At 44.7% G+C, this 18,678-nt stretch overlaps 1 protein-coding gene across 1 annotated transcript in view; it reads right to left on the bottom strand.

Annotated features, from left to right (window-relative positions):
• LOC144112432 (actin-binding LIM protein 2-like) overlaps positions 1–16,533 on the bottom strand; it is a gene marked incomplete at its 3' end in the record, with an annotated part of 99,024 nt that extends 82,491 nt beyond the window's left edge. The window contains 4 exon segments of the mRNA XM_077645272.1: positions 6,275–6,399; positions 8,620–8,803; positions 11,403–11,498; positions 16,254–16,533. Of these exon segments, the coding sequence (XP_077501398.1) occupies positions 6,275–6,399; positions 8,620–8,803; positions 11,403–11,498; positions 16,254–16,257 (409 nt within the window).
• Between the last annotated feature and the right edge of the window lie 2,145 nt (positions 16,534–18,678).

Below are 18,678 nucleotides of genomic sequence, written 5' to 3'. Positions count from 1 at the left end.
GATGAATGAGGTATGAATATATTTATTTATACTTTCACTTCGTAAAAATGTTGATCAGCATTTCTGGCACAAGGTCAGAACAGCTCCTTATCTAATGCTTGCACAATTCAGTGTGCATTTGCTTAAGGGGGAGTCTGGTCTTGACAAAAAAAAATTTATTAATGATGTCACAGTTAAGAAACCTTCAGGGAACATGTATTTTTGTGCGCCGATTCTAAATATGTCATTTAATTTCATGTAAAACAATTCCTTGAGCACTTATGTAATATTTATGCATGTATCTTGTGAAGAGCTTTGAAAAAAATTGCTGCAGAAAACTTGCTGATATGTATGATATTTGGTTCTCTTGATACTAAGGAATGCAATAAGGGTAAAATTGTCTTCCTGCCTATCATAGAACTTAAGTTATACGGTTTTAAAGTTGTCACTTCAGAAATGAGAATAAAAGTGTGTATTCTCGCTTCTAAAGTGGAAGCTTCAATACCCTATAACTCAATTTCTGTGATAGCCAGGATGATAATTTTACCCTTATTGCATTCCTTGGTATCAAGACAATGCAATGGCATACATTTCAGTGATTTTCCTACAGCAAATATTCTTCCAAGCTCTTTGCAAAATAATTGCATAAAAATTACATAAGTGCTCAAAAAATTGCTTTACATGAAATTAAATTACATATTAAGAATCAGCACTCCAAAATACATGTTGCCTGAAGATTTCATAATTATTACTACATTAATAAAATTTTGTTTTCAAGACCAGACTACCCCCTTAAGTGTGGAACGAACTTCACAGCGCACCCGGTCCATCGAAAGCAATGGTGAAATGAGCAGAAAACTCTTCCTGGTCATTTGCAGATGCTTCGTCCCCTTGCATGTATGCACTGCGGAGAAGCCGCCATAGCCACAGTCTGTCATAGCACTCTTGCTTTTCATGCTGCTTTCCCCAGACCCAGACCGCTCGTATGTAAGCACATCGTTGTAGTTCTGAGGCACTTGGCCCCCTTGCCTTTAGGCACTAAGAAGAAGCAGCTGCATTTCTCTTCATGTCGCGTCTGCCCAGAAATGGGCCACACGTGTGTCAGATCATTAGGCACTGCAGAGAAACCATTACAGTGGGTGACTGCCGCTGCATCTCGGTTGATGTCGTGTGCCGGATGTTCGGCCCACCTCTATGTTTGCACACGTGCAGTTGGGCACTAAACATACTATACGACCAAAATTTGTCAAAGTTTTGAATGCAGTAGCCGGAAGATCATGTTATCCGGGAACGTATTAGCCGGGAGAAAAATAGTGCAGCTTTGTGGGACATTTCTGCTGTCCCGAGATTTTCAACATACGAACCGGGAAATTGTATGAACCAGGAATGTGCCAACAAGATTTTACTGTAGTAATCTACTGCACTATTTGGATGTATATTCTGTGCAAAGTTTATTACCACACTGTGAGACCATTTGCAAGAGTACCTGATAGCATCAGCTCAAACTTGAAATATTTTCTTCCCAAAGAAAAAGAAAAAGTGCTCCAAACAAAGAATGGTACAGCCACGTTTCTTTAAAAGGCCTCTTTATGAATTGTCCTAGTTCTTAGGCCACAGAGGTCTAGCAGAACTAAAAAAAATCTATCAACACTTCAGTGATGTGATTGGCCAAAGACACTTTTTTTGGCGCCGCCAAAAGTGAGCATCCGATGCAGATTATACATATATGAAACCAAAAAAGCATAATGCCACACTTTTTCAGCACGTTTCCATAATGGTATGTTTGTATTATTGATCACTGGAATATCAATAGTTGTAATGATATTTTTAAAGTGGAAGATAACATAAAGTAGCCTAAAAGACACCCATATGACGCTGGAAAGATCCCAACCCATGACCTCCGCATCTCACGTAACGTGCTCTCCTCCCAAGCCGTATGTTTATATACTTTAGCCAATAGACATTTTTTTAAAGCCATGAAAGAAAATAATTAGATAAATTAATTAATTGGCCTTTTATTTTGGTCGTATGGCACAAGATTATGCAAAACTGATGATGGCTGTCAACATTAAAGCAGAGTACTGTGGTTCCATTTATCGAATCTTAAATACACGCTTCTGAAAATTCTTTAGGTTGGCATTTGCACGTTGGGCATAAGCACACCATACACGCCCACCTCTGTTTGGCAGGGCAAAGAATTGAACTCCAAAACTGATGCCCACTGAGAACTTTGAAGTAGCGTGCCATTTGCCAACTTGGGCCAGGCAAGGACGTGAAAGTCAAAACCAGTGCCATTTGTGAATATTTCTAGCATGCCCTTGATCCACACCACATGCTGCAGGCTTGTTTTGCTTCGCCATTTTTACTACACAGGCTGACAAAGGGTCCGGTCAGCATGATAACCATCTGCATATAGACCTCCTTCACCCCGTGACGTCATGAAGATGCGGTGGCACTGATGTTAGCAGCGACTTTCGCATGGTAGGCAAAACAGGTTCCGCTTGCCCGTGCCTTACCGCAGTTGCCGCAGTTACCGGCGGCTGCTTCAAGCCTGTGCACTGCAGAAGCAGCATATCTTGATCAGCTGCGTCACTGTTGGATCCGCGTAGTAGCATAAAAGGAAATTTAAATTAGCCTCGATAGGTTTCTCACAGATAAATACCGCATTAGGAAACTGGCTAACAGGGAATGGGCCGCGGTAGTAAAGCGCGAAGTCTGGGAGTCGATCGGCACTGCCACTCAATGTACTTAATAGCATGCAAGTTACTGCGTTCATTCACCTGAACATCAGCACTGTAGGCTTATAACTGCGCAAGGAAAAAAAGCACATATGTAGCAGCGCACCCTTGCGCAGGTGTGCACGGGGCGTCGGCAGGCTCACTCGCCCCCAAGGAATGCGTTCGTTTGTTAACATCACAGCATGTTTTAGTGACGCGTTTTACGGCATTTAATATTTACTTGACACTGTTTCTTAATATGATCGACGTAATTACTTGATTCGAGTATAAAGAAGTCTGGTAACTTGTGTCAATCTTGCGCGGTCACAATGGCGTGCTTAGAACAGCGCACCTTAAGTGTGCTAAAAGCCACATGCTTTTTCACTGCAACACGCATTTGTCATAAGCTCTTTCATGAGGTAGTACATGATCATGCAGCTTGTTTGGAAAGAAGCAGCCGCTATTAACAGGGCTACTAACGGAGACACGTAGCGATCGAGATTGAGATGGGACGCGGCAAAGAAAAGTGTTTTCGTGTGATATGTAACTAAATTTGGTGCAGATATGAAATTGCTACGCTAGTTTCAGTAATGCATTTTATTTTTAGCTATACCTGGTGCAGTTCTTGGGTAATTATAATTAACACTCTCGACAAGTCACCCCAAGACCTTAAATAATTCAGTAGAAAGGGCGCAAATTTTTTTTATGCCAACATGCTCACAAAGCCCTGTTCTGTATCATGACGCAATTAGTTCTTTTTTAGGTGATCAGTACTCATGCATGCATAGTTACATGACAACGTTTCTTACAAAAATAACTAACATAGTACTGAAGGTAATTTATAAAGTTCTATTGAATAGTTTGCTATAATTTTTCGTCACGAAACAGAAGACCCCGGGGCTAGGAAAAAAAATAATTCCAGAAATCAAAAATTTTCACAAAATCGACCAGTTTAACAAGGGGAGAAGTCGGCCTGCCTAATGCTTGATCCTGCGGCTAAAAATAGCGCTTAAGCGAGACAGAGGAAATCGGGGACACGACGCTGTCCCCACTTTTCGCACAGAGTGACACGTGTGTCAAGAGACGGTGAGCGCACGTCTACTCCACCGAAACAACGCCAGAGCTTCCCCTCACTACTGCTCCGAAGTAAAATCATTCCGGCAAGTGCAGGGTGTCAAAAACATATTTTATTCAATGCCTAGCGTAGAAATCAACGGCAGAAACGCTTTCTGTTGAACTATTTCTCTGAATACGCCCCACGGGACCAATGCGAGAGCGTGAACTTCGAGAAATTACTAAGTTGAAGGCATCAATCATTGCTGTGATTCGCAGAAACTCAAAAAGCGCGTACAAGCCTTGAAAACCCTCCCCACAACTCCCCCCAGCAACACCACTCCCTGGCCTGTTGCCTGACGCGAGCACGTTAGCGACTGCAGTGACCCCTCGTTTGTTTGCAAACATGCAGGAGGTCTATACCGACCAATTGAAGGACTTTCGGAAAAATTAGGTTTTCCGCTAGTACCGCCTAACACACATGAGATTACATGCGGCGTCCAAGAATTTTATTCTTAAGCAAATACGGACTTGTGGCGCAGGCTTGGCGCATATAACTCATATTTTGTCATTACATAGCAGCATGTAGCAGGCTTTGTCGTTTGGCACAGTTTGGCCCAATTCACAGTCACTGACGCTTATCCTCCGGATACTGCACACTCCAAGCTGTCAGGCCTTACCTATAATCAAATGATTAAAAATTTGGGGGACACTTAAGCCTTTAAGGGTATTAATTGATAATGTTAATGGCTCCCTTCAGTGGTTTCTCCTCACACACAGTCACTGTTCCTTGTTCATATTCCCACATTTATCACAACACAAATTACACATCCTTGTCTTCTACACCGCAGTTTACACATATATTATGTTGCTTGTACACAAACAAACCCACTGATTAGTACTCACTGCACTACACACTCAACCACATGGCCACAAAAGAGCATTGCACCCGAATGCAGGTTCCGCACCGAGAAAATTTTATACTGCTCGCGCCATCTGTCGGGGCAGCAGCGTACATCAAATTGCGGGGCTTTTCCAGTAGCTGCCGCATGCAGGTGCCGCTATGCCACTTCAAGCAAAGAGGATATGAACCACCAACATGCACTTTGCTACTCGTTTAATTACTATCTCTGCACTTATAACTTCTCTAATTATACAACATACTCATTAGGATACACTCCTAAGATAACACCTTAAAACGAAAGACCACAGCGCATAAATACACAGCCCCACTTATACTTCAACTATACAAATGTGTCTGCATAGCCTAGTCGGTAGTGTGCCTGCCTGGTGACCCAAGGGTCATGGGTTCGAATCCCAACTGAAATGTATAGAAATTTTTTATTTACGTGGAACAAATTCCTTTATAAAGTTATGTCGTATGAGATGTACGCCAAGCTTTAATTCACCATTAGAAGTCCTCTTTTCAATGATTTTCATTCAAGACATCCACACATGACGTGGGTTTTTCGACATGCTTGACGTGGGTTTCTAGGCACAATGCCAACACCACCTTTTCCCCTGAATGAGAGTCTTAAAGCTGTCACTTTAAAATTCTGCAACACCTGTCACTCAAAATGTATCTTACACACTGAAACCTGTTGCACATGCACAATACCATTTTATAACCACAGTGTGACACCACGTCCAAACTGATGATGCTGCATTACTCCTTGCTATCATCTGCTTTTAGCATCAGCAACAAATGACTACACCAAACAACTTTCCATAGATATACAGGCACCATTTGAAAGTGTGCAAGATATGCACAGAATAATAAATAAATGCCTTAACAGTTTGGAAGAAGACACAAGCACAAACCGTGCACACATTTGGTGGTACACAACAGTTCACCCGAGGGAATAAGCATGATTAAGCAACACAGCATCGATGTACCGCGTATACTTCGCCACTTCAGCTAACAGCAATGGTGCAAGGAAAGAAGGAATTCCTAATGCACCCATTTTTCTGGTATAATCTTACAGTCTCTCAAGTATTTCCAGCCTATTTAACCCCCTAACGGGCTTGGACAACCCAGACTAGTCATAATCAGACTGTCATTCCTGCCTCATGACATGTCCAGCTTGTCACTGCTGGCACTCAGTGTCCAGTGCAAGGCAAGATGGGCTCGTCCATAGCATTTTCTTGGTTTGCATTAAAAAAAAAACGCATGTCCATTAGGGGGCTATAATTACCAGATGAGCAGCTCATTGCAAAAGTTCTAACACCCAACATGATGGGTTTTAACAAACAAACATGGTGAATAATTGTGTGTAAATTTTTACATGCTAGAGCCAAGAAAGTGGCAACGATGCTTATCATAATGGAGGTATGTACCTGCATCAATTTCAAGCATCCGGAGTTCATTTAATAAGGACCAAAATCTCCACACACAAGCACTGCTGAAGGTGCACCAGTGCTCAGCATCAGTGCTCAAAACTAAACCCAGAACTTTGTGCTCATTATGGGTGGAAGCAAGCTAAAGCGAATGAAGGCCAGATAATTGAGAGATACAGTCCACTTACTGACAGCGCCATTGATGTGCGGCTCTTCTGCAGACTGGGATGTCACCACAGGTATTTGGATACATTTGGAGCAAAGGCACTCTTTTCCAGTGTAGGTCACTTTTTCCCCACTGGGAAACTGTTGCCTGCAAGAAGAAATGGGAAGCCAGATAAACAAGGTCCACTTACAAGTGCCAGATCATTACCAAGGTTCTTCTGCCCCAAGAAATTTCACAGTGTGACAGATTTGACATTCAGTTAAGGACACATTTATCACTCCATAACAAGACACCTGCTTGTATGAAACAGCACTTCTGCAGCGGCAAAGAAAAATATTTATCACGCGTAGTACCGACACCTTTGGCTCAAAAGCATTCCTCACAATTGATACAGAAAGAGAAGACAACAGCAGATCTTGCTCCTCCCATCGAAATTTTAGGGGTCCTCTGGAGGCAACAATGAGCAGCAAACTTGAAAACTTTTGTAGCGACAGCTACATTACGCTAGCATTTAGAGTCTTCAGCGTTGCAGCGCCGTGGCGGTGGCAACGCCGCCACGTGGTGCGTGGTTGGTCACGTGGTGCGGAGCAGCTGCTGGCGGCGCGGCGCACCAGCGAAACCGAGTGGGGGAGTGGAGAGGGGGAGAGGAGGAAAGAGTGAATCACATCCAGGGACGAGGATGAAGAAGGAACGCCCAGTGAAACAAAGCAGCGAAAGACTGACTTTGCACTTCGACTGAGCAACTTCCACTCGGCCAGCTGTAGCTATCATGTCACTCCAGGTTTAACCAGAGCTAAACCACAGCCAATTTTAGCTAGAGGGATTTATTTTCCTGGCCCTTTAATTTTTTGAACAGAGTCATACATCTGGCACCCTTACAATTGCTTCCTTATCTGTCCAAGACAGAACGTTATTTTTTAACATGAGGAGGAACTCCCAATTAAATAAAAGAATTTGTATTAGTGTCCCTGTAGCTTAAATGTGATGTCAGTAGTGATGATTAAGGTACACATGACATGACTGGGCCAACTGCCTGTCTTGGCATTGCTGTGGAGCTTCTGTTTCATCACTTCCATGTTTCATACGCTCTTCATTCCAAGGTTCAAATAGCACTCCAAAGAAAACGCCCCACACAAAGCCCCTTTTTATCATGCTGCCAGTGTTGTTATTAACAAACAATTTGCAATGCTCTGCCAATGAACTTTCTCACAATACAATCATCATCATTCATAGCATAGAAAACTGCATGGTGAACAGCTAAAGTTTCTAGACATTATGCCATTTTTTAATTTTAACCTAAAGATCTTCATTAACAAAACCTGAACACCTAATATCCCAAATGGTAATTTATCATTCTGGGTTGGCTTCATGGTTTATGGGGGTTTAACGTCCCAAAACTACTCTCACTATGAGGGATGCCGTAGTGAAGGGCTCTGGAAATTTCGACCACCTGGGGTTCTTTAACATGCACTGACATCACACAACACACAGGCCTCTAGAATTTCGCCTCCATCGAAATTCGGCCGCCCCGGCTGGGATCAAACCCGCGCCTTTCGGGTCAGCAGCAGAGCGCCATAACCACTGAGCCACCGCGGCGCACCTGGGATGGCTTCAGATGAGAGTTTGCAGTCCCTTTAATCAATCCCTCCCTTCATAATTAGTAATCTTATTGTGACAAGTCAACAAGGCTATACAATCAAAACCATGTATCACTGACTCCTAAAAGCAGAATTTCTAGGAAGCATCATACATTAAATCCTCTATTCGAACTTGCTTCTTTTTCTGTAAACATTCTGCAAGCTGAACATGAACATGAACAGCTCAGTGAAAAAAAATCTATGCAGCGCACAGGTGACTATACCACATATCAATCAAGATGATAGACCAAAGAAAATGTCTGGTGCCGTTACATGGGTGGTGTGCCTGCTCGGTCAGCAGCAAAAGACTCGTGGACTGGCCGTCACAAAAGGAGCACAAGCCAACTCTGGTTTAAAGTCTTTATGAATGCACATGGCTGAAGGAGCTCACTGACCACCATTCCTCTCCAAAGGCAAAGAAATGAACTTCACTGCACCCAAACCCTGCCCACCTTGAGTCCATGGCCACCCTGGGACCAATGCCAAAACACTGTCTTTGTGCAGCTAATCAGCGCTAATACTTTTGATAGCAATGCCAACAGGTAAGCAATTTGCCCCTAGAAAGTCCCTCCTGCAGGTATCGTTGCATGTTTTTTTTTTGTGTGTGTGTGCAAAATCCCACCCAGTCTACACAATGCACTTTTGAAATGCCTGCACCTGGAAAAGTGCCTTCCTTCCAAATGTTTTGCAACATAATCTGCAAATACTACTGGCAGAAAAAAAGACTTACCGACACCTGGCACACACAAAGCATTTTTGGTGATACGTGTTCCCCAAAGCGGTCACCACCTCGCCCTCGACGAACTGGCCACAACCTGCACACTTGGTGCCGAACATCTTCTGATAGTCTCCAGTGCAGTAGTATTTGCCATCTCTGAAGAAGAATCCTCCCTGGGCCAGCGAGCTGGTACACACTGCAGGAGAAGTCTTGGTTAGGCAGTCCCGAACTACAACATTCAGGTGTCACACATACACACACGCAAAAAAACAGTGAACAGAACTTGCAGCTAATGGCTGTTTGCTAAGTAAACAAAGCACAGCAAGTGATAAAAACAGGTACTAGCACTCACTACTACTGACTCTACTACTGACTAAAAAGCAGATTAATGAAATAGGCGTAGCGATGTACAAGTAAAGCTGGCACAACAACCAGCACCTGTGCGCATTAATAAAACCCCAGCTCAGGACCATAAAACACAACAGGTGCATGGGTGGCACAAGCTTTGCTTTTGATTTTATTATTAAAGGGACCATGAAACTATCTACTGAGGTTCAGTAACGTGCACGAGCGATCTGTATTCCATCACTCGTCACTGCACCGCAAAAATTTTTACGCTAGCCTTATTAACAGCGAGGATATCAGCAATTAAAAATGATGCTCCTGCTCACCCCCCTCAACTCATACACTGACAACCAGAAAAAATAAATAACAAGGGACTGCGCACCCCCACAGCCCACGCTACCTGGGCACGCCCAATTAGCAGGCTCGCCCAGGTTGCTCGCTGATGTCATAGGCGTAGGGGTGGCTAAGAACATGCAGTGAGGTGTCACCCTAATCGGTTGTGAGCTAATGTGAGCAGCAATTTATAAAAAATTTCACTGTAGACTACTTCTAACGTATGTCATGGTGCCGCGAGAATCCACACTATAAACGGTACTGCACTATAATGAAAATGATGTCAAAATAAACACCAGATGGTTCAAAAGCGCTTTATCACTGAACAAAAAGCAGCCCACTGCGTCCGCTACTCGCTTAGATTAGTCTGAGCATACTGCACAAAGCGCAACTGCGGAGGAGTGCAATAGAAGCAATTTCATCACAGAGTGGGGTGAGGGATAGACGAATGCATGGTGCCGACAACGTGATAACTGCCGTTCCTTCAAGAAGTGGCAGCGTAATCAGCTGGGTGAGTACGGAAGATAACATGCTTAAAGGAGTGCCTTCAACCGGTGAAAGCAGAGTCTGGGTGCGAATTGCAAAGCGAAAGCAAAAAAGTGTAACCTAAGCAGCAAAGTGTCAGCAATCATGGAATCACATTTCCGTGAGGTTGACCATCGATCGCAGCTTAATTTTTTGTTTTGCTTGTTTCACAGAGTAAGCGGCAGTGCACCTCAAAAGCCCCCAGTGTTACGCAGGAAAGCACACTTGCTGTTCCGTGTGGTCGCCAATGGGGTTTCAAAACCACAATATAACAGAATTTTGCTTACCATGACCTCATATTAAGCAGCATGACTTTACATTGAGCCCTATGGGAGGCTGACCGGTGACCGCCAAAAACCGTATTATATCCAGTCCCGCACTATAAGCGGCTACGTTATAAGTGGTCTCCACTGTGCTTGTAGAACGCAGAACTTTTAAATTTGGCCTGAATACTCACAAGGACCGTCAAAATAATTTCAGGGTCCCTTTAACAAAAAATGCTTCTACAAGCACTGTACAGAGCTGCTCAGTGAACTGACGTTTCCCTCCTGCTGTCAAGATTGCAACTTTCCCTGCTCTCTATCTGCCATGTACAAACATCCTTTGCTATATAGACAACAAAGTAATGCATGACTAGTACAAACTTGTGCTTGCACTATAACAAAAACCATACAAATGAAAGATATGCAGAATGGAATGAGACCCCAAACATCAATTCAAAATAAAGCAGTGTCACTACTTTGTATTGAGCCTCAGGAGTGATGACAGCACAGTGAAGAGAACACAAGTCTTCAGCATTGTACAGCAGCAATACAGAGGGCTCTGCCCTGAAGCACCCCTTACAACAAGTTCATACATTCTGCACGCAGGGCACATCACAGCAAGCACCCCAACCTAATGTGATAGAGCACATTGCATTTATGAAGTACAGTCTCTGCCAAAAGTAACCAGGCTGCATGGTTTGCTTTTCCCTCATATAGTGGACCCCCTATGGCTTCCCTAAAAATCAAAAGGTATTGGGAGGCGAGGAGAACGGTTCTCCTTACCTCACAGTGATTTATAGTTTGATAGGTGCGATAAGTGTTCCGCTATACAACAGAGAACAAACCGGGCAGCCTGGCTACTTTTGGCAAAGGCGACACAACCAAGCTCTCCTTGCCATCTGATTAGCGGATGTCAAGAATCAGCCGCCGATGGTCCTGCTCAGAATGGTGGAAGGAGCAGGATTACTGAAAACAGTGGCAACCAGGCATAACCTAGGTGGGCAGGAATCACTCCCACAGATGCAAGTCGAAGAAAAACAGAAGTGGCAAGTTTTAGCAAAGGGGAAACTGTAAAGTCTAAATATTGCCTTCAGTCCTCTGCTCATGCTGCACGTTTAGCAAAAATTTTTTTTAGGGCAACACAGCATGCAAGGAACACTAGAGATTCTTAGGCATTTTTCATGATTGACAAAGGAGTGTCTCAGGGCCTTATAAGGCAGAGCAGATACCCATTTGCTAAAGATGACCTACACTATGTGATTTTGTAGACAGAAAAGGGGCCATTTTCATGCGCTCTTTTTATTTCCACTGATAGGACACAACACTTACCAGCACACTTGAAACACTCAATGTGAAAATAGCGATCCTGAACACGAAGTGCATTCCCTGAGCATTTCTTCTTGCAAAGTTCACACAGCACTTTTCCTGTAAGAGAGAAGAGGCACATTAAAGCCCACTGCTCATTTGTCAAAAGTGCACTAAAAACACAAATCAACAAAATAAGCTCATCTTTACAGTTCGACCCTGTGCGGTGACGTTATTAACAACCAAAAAAATTATGATTATAATCACATCCGGCCGGTAAAAAAAGTATTACATGATGAAAAAAATGTGACTACACATCTACTTGCCAATGCTACTTTCACCAATTTTTTTAGCTTAAGCACATAGCTTGAACCAGCCTACATAAACTTGTTAAACAACCAAATTTACACATAATGCCCAGATCAATTCAGCCTCGAACTATCTTGTGGCTGTCACTGTATGATTTACTCAATAAACTGTAAACACAAAGAAAAATAACTTTGTTGCATTTCACTGCATGCCCACAGCCCATACATGACAATCCCCAAGATCACATTTTAGAAAACATGTTAAAGTTCCTTATTATAAACCACGGTGAAATTTTTGAAATGATAGAGAAGAAATGTTTCGACCACCACTGACAAAAAGAATTAAAAATAGTTGCCTGCTTCTGATACATACAGTCCCTAAATTCTAGCACAGGGGGTTCTAGATCTCTTGTCAATATTGGAGGGGTCTGAGGCCCTCCTGAGACCCCCCTGACTTTAAGCATTGGTTATGCTCTAACAAGCTCCCATATTAATGCAATGCTAAGCACCACGCAATTCCAAAGTGGGGACCTTAAATTCATAATAATATGGTACTTATCCATTACATTAAAATGAATAAGATGTAAAAGCACTTCTATTGCCCACAACCACCAATCTATCTTTTCTGAAAAACAGCATTATTATATTTTCCCTCCCAGCAAAGGTCCACTATTTCATTCTTGCATACAATAGGAGTCGCACAATTTTTAGGCCTCTTCAAGGCATTGTTTCGCATGAAGCACTCAGTTTCCTGTGCTCAAGTATCATACACGAATTCCTCTGTTCAGACTCTTTAACTTCAAATGAACCTATTAGAACAATGCCAGCATGGGTAATGCATAGTAAGCAAAACCAGCTTTTGCTGTGTCCAAATTACTCAAAAAAGGATGGTGGTGTTTTGATACTACACCCCACTTGCTGACTGACACTATGATGCAATTACTACATTTGATCTATCTCCAGCACAAAGCCTTCCCTGTACTCCTATGCCACAGCTCAGAGGCTAGTTACTAAATATAATAAGAGAATATCCTTGCTCATGCTGTTTTGAAGTTCCTAGTGGACAAAATATTTGAATCTTTTTATGTTTCAAAAGCAACATCACAATAGGAACTTCGAAAAACAATGTTTGAATTACACGTGCTAAAGTCTGTTTTGACAATGTACAATCCATGGCAAAAGGAGCGCAAAAACAAGACGACGGACGAAAACAGAACACTCACCACAAGCGCTAACTTCCTACTGAAGGAATCACACAAGACCATGGCAAACAAGGCCTGAGCCGATTGACGAGCGCATGCATCAAAGCTGAGCAAGCAACAGAAATCAACCAATAACCCCAAAAAGGGGAGAAAACAAAATACCAAAGAGACAAAATATTGAAAAAGAAAAGAAAAATGGGGGGGGGGGGGCTTCGCAAACAAGGCTTCGTTAACACAACAACATGAAGTCGTTAACGGGCAGTAACCTAGCTTTGCATTGCAAGGAGTGCAGGTGCATGCCCCTTCTAGATAAATGCTCTGTCGGTGCCAGAAGCACAGATAAATTAACTCACGAAATCACTGAAGCTACACAGATAGCTACTTTGCACGATCAATGTGTTTAGCAAGCCTTCTATATTCTTATCCAAACGAGAATTGGCATTCCTAGGTTCGTAATAGCCTTTATCTTTTCATGAGGGTGCCCTCGCCCCCTTTTCTTTTTCAATCTTCTGTCTCTGGTTTTTTTTTTTTTCTCCCCTTTTTTCTGGTCTCGTTCGCCACGGTCGTGTGATTCCTTCAGTTGGAAGTTAGCACTCGTGGTGTGTGTTCTGTCTTCGTCTGTCGTCTTGTTTTCATGCTCCTTTTGTCATTGAATATCAATACCGACTTACCCAAATTTCTACCCTTGACAATTAAGCATAGTTTTCAAATGCATTTTCACAGAAAAGTAATTTTCTCCACCAATTTTGGTATCTGTACAGACCCTGAGGTGATAATTCGATAAGATGTGCTTAGTGGTCGGCAGCATTCAGCACAAGCCAGACACTGGTGCTTGACTGATGATTCAAGAGAACCGCCTCATCAATCCTACGTGAACACATCTCAGCATTGAAAAGGCACATGCTATAGATAGTTTTCATGTGAAGTCATGGGCGCCATCTTTGAGTACCATGGTTAGCTTCCACAATGTACACGGAAAGTGGCTGGCAATAAGTGGATTAGCAAAAAGCCCAGGCTTTCGCTGTGCTTTCTGGGCCCAAAGATGGTGGCAGCCACAATGACATCAGTGAAAACTATGCATAGTGGGTGAACAGCAGCACATTCTCCAGCATTGTATGAAGTTATGCAATGCCCATTTTAACAAAACCGAAATTGAGCAAGTGAAACAGAACACACCAGGTATGCTGCTATTAACAAGATGTGCTACAAAAAGTGTTCTCTTTGCTATGAGAAAGATGTCCTGCATCAATGGTAAAAAAAACATGCCTCCTTTGCCAAGGCAAAGGCATTTTGCATCTTAGTGTCCCTTCTGTTCTCTTTCATTTTAATTTTATTGCCTTTCGGGTCATTCCAGGCAAAATGTGTCAGACTCAAAAATAGACCACCGCCTATTCTTTCGAAAAAAATTGGCCTTGTTGGCGATTGCATGAATGGATCTAAAAAAAAAAAGGTTTTGGCTCACGTGAGTGCTCTTTTCCGAGAAGTTTCCACTAAGAGGCAAAAGTTAGTTGGAGTGAAAAAATTTTTAAGTCATATTTGAAACAGGCTACAATGACAAATCTTATTTTAGAATATTTCACTTGTGTTCTTTCATCTGACTTCATTAAAGATGCCATGCAAGAATTTCCTGCGTTTTCTTAGTTCCGTAAAAAAAGCAAAAAATGTGGCATTTTATACTCATATGAAAGAACAATGCAAGTGAAATTTCTAAAATAAAATTTGTCATTGTACGTTTCACGTTTCATTTTAAAATTTTTAACTCCAACCAACCTTTGCTTCTTCGCGGAAAGTTCAAAGTGCACTTACTCACATGAGCAATAAATTTTTCCCGAGAAAAATACTTTGTTGAAACTCCATTCACGCAATCGCCAAGTAGCCCAATTTTTTTCAAAAGAATCGGCGGTGGTCACTTTGGGGTCTGGGACGTTCCGCATTTCACCCTTTCATACTTTTTCACGTGACCAACCAGCGCCATTAGTTCTTAATAACCGCACATACATATTGACCACAGTTTACTCCTGTTCAAATACTGCTAATTTTATGTTTCCTCCTATATCCTCATCAGAAGCTGCATACATTATAATGCACGTCTGTCTCTTAGGTGCTTTTAGATAACACATCAGTTCTGCAGCCTATGTGCCATCAGGAGGCACTGAGTACTCACTGCGCTACTACACAGTCACCATTTCAAGAATTGTGTAGCAATAGGGGAACTCCATGTTGGAAAAACTCCATGTTACTTACTCCAAGCCCCCTCTGAAGTTGGCTGCTTGTAATCACCTTCCTGCTCCCAGTGACCAAACAACTGCCAAGTTTCTCGTGTCTCACCATGTGATTATTTCCAGTTTTCATTCAAATATGTATTCAGCCAGCATATGTATTTAACTAAATATGCATCATAAGAGGGCGTTGCACATTTCTGAGACAAACATACAGTGCAAATCATGGAGAAAGGTCACTGAGAAAAAAATTGTTGGACCTACAGCTGCAAAATTTCTTACGCACATTCAGGAGAACACCCAGCTTTCAGAAATACATTTGAACACTGATAAACCAAACTTTCGCTCATGTCTGAAGAGAATATGCCTGCTTCCCTGGCTCGAATAAAAATGTTAAGTTGGTGAAGTATTGCAGAAGTCCTGCAGCTGCCATTACATTTACCTTAACAGAGAACTCGAATAGACACATCAGAACAGCAAGCAAGGGAGCGCTGAACTGCCGGTGTACATCATGCCATGACCAAAGCTATTTATTCAAGGCTTGTGTCGCGATCAAGCTCATTCCGAGCGGACTAGTTTCGATCGTGGCTACTGGCCTGGGCATTCGAAGCCACCAATAGCTTACACCAGCTATAAATAGAACTAGGAGCACGGGGTATCTACAACAGCGACTAGATCGCAAATACATTTCTATCGGAGATCGGCACTGGCGGGTGCACAAGAAACGATGCATCCGAGCGACGGTGGTGAACGGGGCGCGGTGCCTGTCGCCAGCGTGTCAGTCCCGCCGGGGGGACACGCCCTCGCTCCGATCCAGGAAGCGCGCGCCGACACGAGCCCAGACGCCGCCACGACATTCGCCCATGCACGGTTGCCTTGCGTGCGTGCGTGCCGCTGAAACCGGTTGCATGCGGTGCTGCTGGGGGCGAGCTCGAGAGCCGGGCCCAGCGGAACCGCAAGCGCACCCTTTGTGCGAACCGCGAGACGCTTACGCCTGCACGGCCGCAACGACGCCGGTTGCGCAACGGTCGAAGCAAGGTCAGCATGCATCGAACGTAGTGCTACGCGGCTCCAGAGACTCAGATTACTAAGCAGGCGAAACCAGCTGAGAAGAGCAGGGCGCAGCTTAGGCCTACGTTAGCTTACCCATCGCGACTGGTGAGGCCCGATGTCTGCGGTCCAAGCGGCAATGCAACAGTTAAGAACGGCGGATGGCCTTCACCTGTGGTCGCGCTTTGTAGTCAGCGAGGGCGGGAAGTGATCGGTACTTGACGTACGAATTCAAGGACGGACGGTCTGTACGGCACACATCAAAACAACAGACACCACAACCGGGGCGAATCCACTCAACACCTTTTGGTCGGGCGTTCAGCCGCCGCCGATGTCGCCGGCAGTCGTGTGGTGCCCTCTAGAGGAGCCATTTGGTACCGACTTGTGCCCGTTTCTGCGAAACATGTGGTGCGAGGGCAAAATGAGAACTTCCAGGAGGAGGAGGAAATAACTTTATTTTCCGACAGAAATGGCATTCCTCACCTCCCTCGGCTCTAGTCCGGGAAGGCAGGAGGCACCGCTTTAGATGCTAGCCGGGAAGTCTTGTGTTCCGGCGGCCTCTTCAGCCAGTCGGACGAGGCGGAGCTGGAGCTCAGGGTCCGAACTACGCAGCAGGGTCTCCCAGAATTATTTGGAACTGATATTCAACGCTCTCCCAGGAGTCAACGCTCTCCCGGGAGAATTTGGGCATTCCCAGATTATATGGTCGAGAGATCCTCTAAACCCGCAGTGTGTACACACACGTCTTCATATCCACGCACGCCAGGATCGGGTGCGGGTATGTGAATGTTTGGAGTCGTCTCCACGCGACTGCCTGCGTATTTAAAGGCGGGTCTGGTGGAGGTACCAGCTAGCCTACGTTCCAGTCTGTAATGCTGAGTAATTTCCCCATATTTTGCCAAGCGTTCACCGCTCCCTTGCCCAAGGGGATCCATATAGCCCGGTGGTAAACCTCGAGCTAGCTCGTGAGCCGCCGGTTTTATCAAAAACGGCAATTCGTAATTTCGCTATGCGCCGAATCCACACACCCGCTTACCGTATCCTCCAGTTCATCCCGCCTCCCCAACGCATAATCACCATATCCTATGGGTTCCAGCGCATTGTGGACACCCCGGGAATACAGCCGCCCATGCACACGCCCGAGCACTCGTCAACCCGGCAGCGGACAGTCTACCAAGCTTCCTTTCGCAGTGCGCGTGAATGCCTACTCACCTATCACGAAATTACACTACCGCAATTCCCGCCTGAGCCACCCTCCTCCTCATTAATCCCTGTCCCAGACCGAGCAAGTTGTTTGGCGTCGATTATAAACGGGTATTATGCGGTCCTTACCTTAATTCCCTAATTCATCCAGGTGATCACGCTTCACCTCATTGTCCTCTCTTCCCGAGCCCACGTACGAGCAGACTTTATTAATATATATTGCAATTTCCCCAACTACCCTACTCCCCCCTTTGAAGGGGCTGGGCGACAGGAGCGATGGGAGGCTGCTCTGCGCAGCTCACGGCCGGAAGATCAAATCCTGATCGTGCGCTGGGCCATGGGTGTCGCCGGAGCCCAAGGACTTTCAGCCACCAGTGGCCTGAGGGCCCACCGTCTTCCTCTTCACCATAACGAATTATTACAGGGAGCTTAGAAGAGCAAGTTTGCCTCCTCCGCACGTTTCGCTCAGCCTACCACGTGGAGGCCGCTGCAAACGCGGTCGCAGCCAAACCCGTGGACGTATTCCAATATCTTTCCCGATTTGGTAAATCCGTGTTGTCAGCTGCGCGGCGAGCCTGCCACTTTAGACCACATAATCTGGGACTGCACGGAGGATCCGCCTCTGGCAGACCTATTCACATCTCTCACGCTTGGAAAATGGGAAGCTGCTCCCGCCAGCCCGGACCGGGACGTTCAGTCCCGGGCCAGAGCGCAGAGGGCCGCCGACAGACTTCAACTGCCGGCCACCTGGAGCGGCTGAAGAAACCCAAGAGGACCCCCATCCTCTTACTGACAATAAAGTCTTTTTTCTCTCTCTCTCTCTCCCCAACCCAACCCCCCTCACCTGACCCAGTTCTTGGAGTCAATAAATTCCTCCTCCTCCTCCTGGAAGGGACAGTGTTCGAGCCGACTCGCCGCGGAGGTAACCTTGGTACGCTGCAGTGTTTCCCACCTAGTTGGCAACCAAACATTAAAAATAATGTACGATACGGTATGGATATGGTACACTATGGTATCCCAGTAAAAAAAATGGGAACCAGTTAACTGGTTCCAATTGGATAGTAATAATGATAATAATTGGTTTTTGGGGAAATGAAATGGCGCAGTATCTGTCTTATATATCGGCGGACACCTGAACCGCGCCGTAACGGAAGGGATAAAGGAGGGAGTGAAAGAAGAAAGGAAGAAAGAGGTGCCGTAGTGGAGGGCTCCGGAATAATTTCGACCACCTGGGTATCTTTAACGTGCACTAACAACACACAGCACACGGGCGCCTTAGCGTTTTGCCTCCATAAAAACGCAGCCGCCGCGGTCGCGT

This window comes from Amblyomma americanum, chromosome 1, assembly GCF_052857255.1.
Source record: "Amblyomma americanum isolate KBUSLIRL-KWMA chromosome 1, ASM5285725v1, whole genome shotgun sequence".
NCBI lineage: Eukaryota > Metazoa > Arthropoda > Arachnida > Ixodida > Ixodidae > Amblyomma > Amblyomma americanum.
The sequence above is the reverse complement of the archived record's forward strand: the minus strand, read 5'-3'. Positions and strand labels throughout refer to the sequence as shown.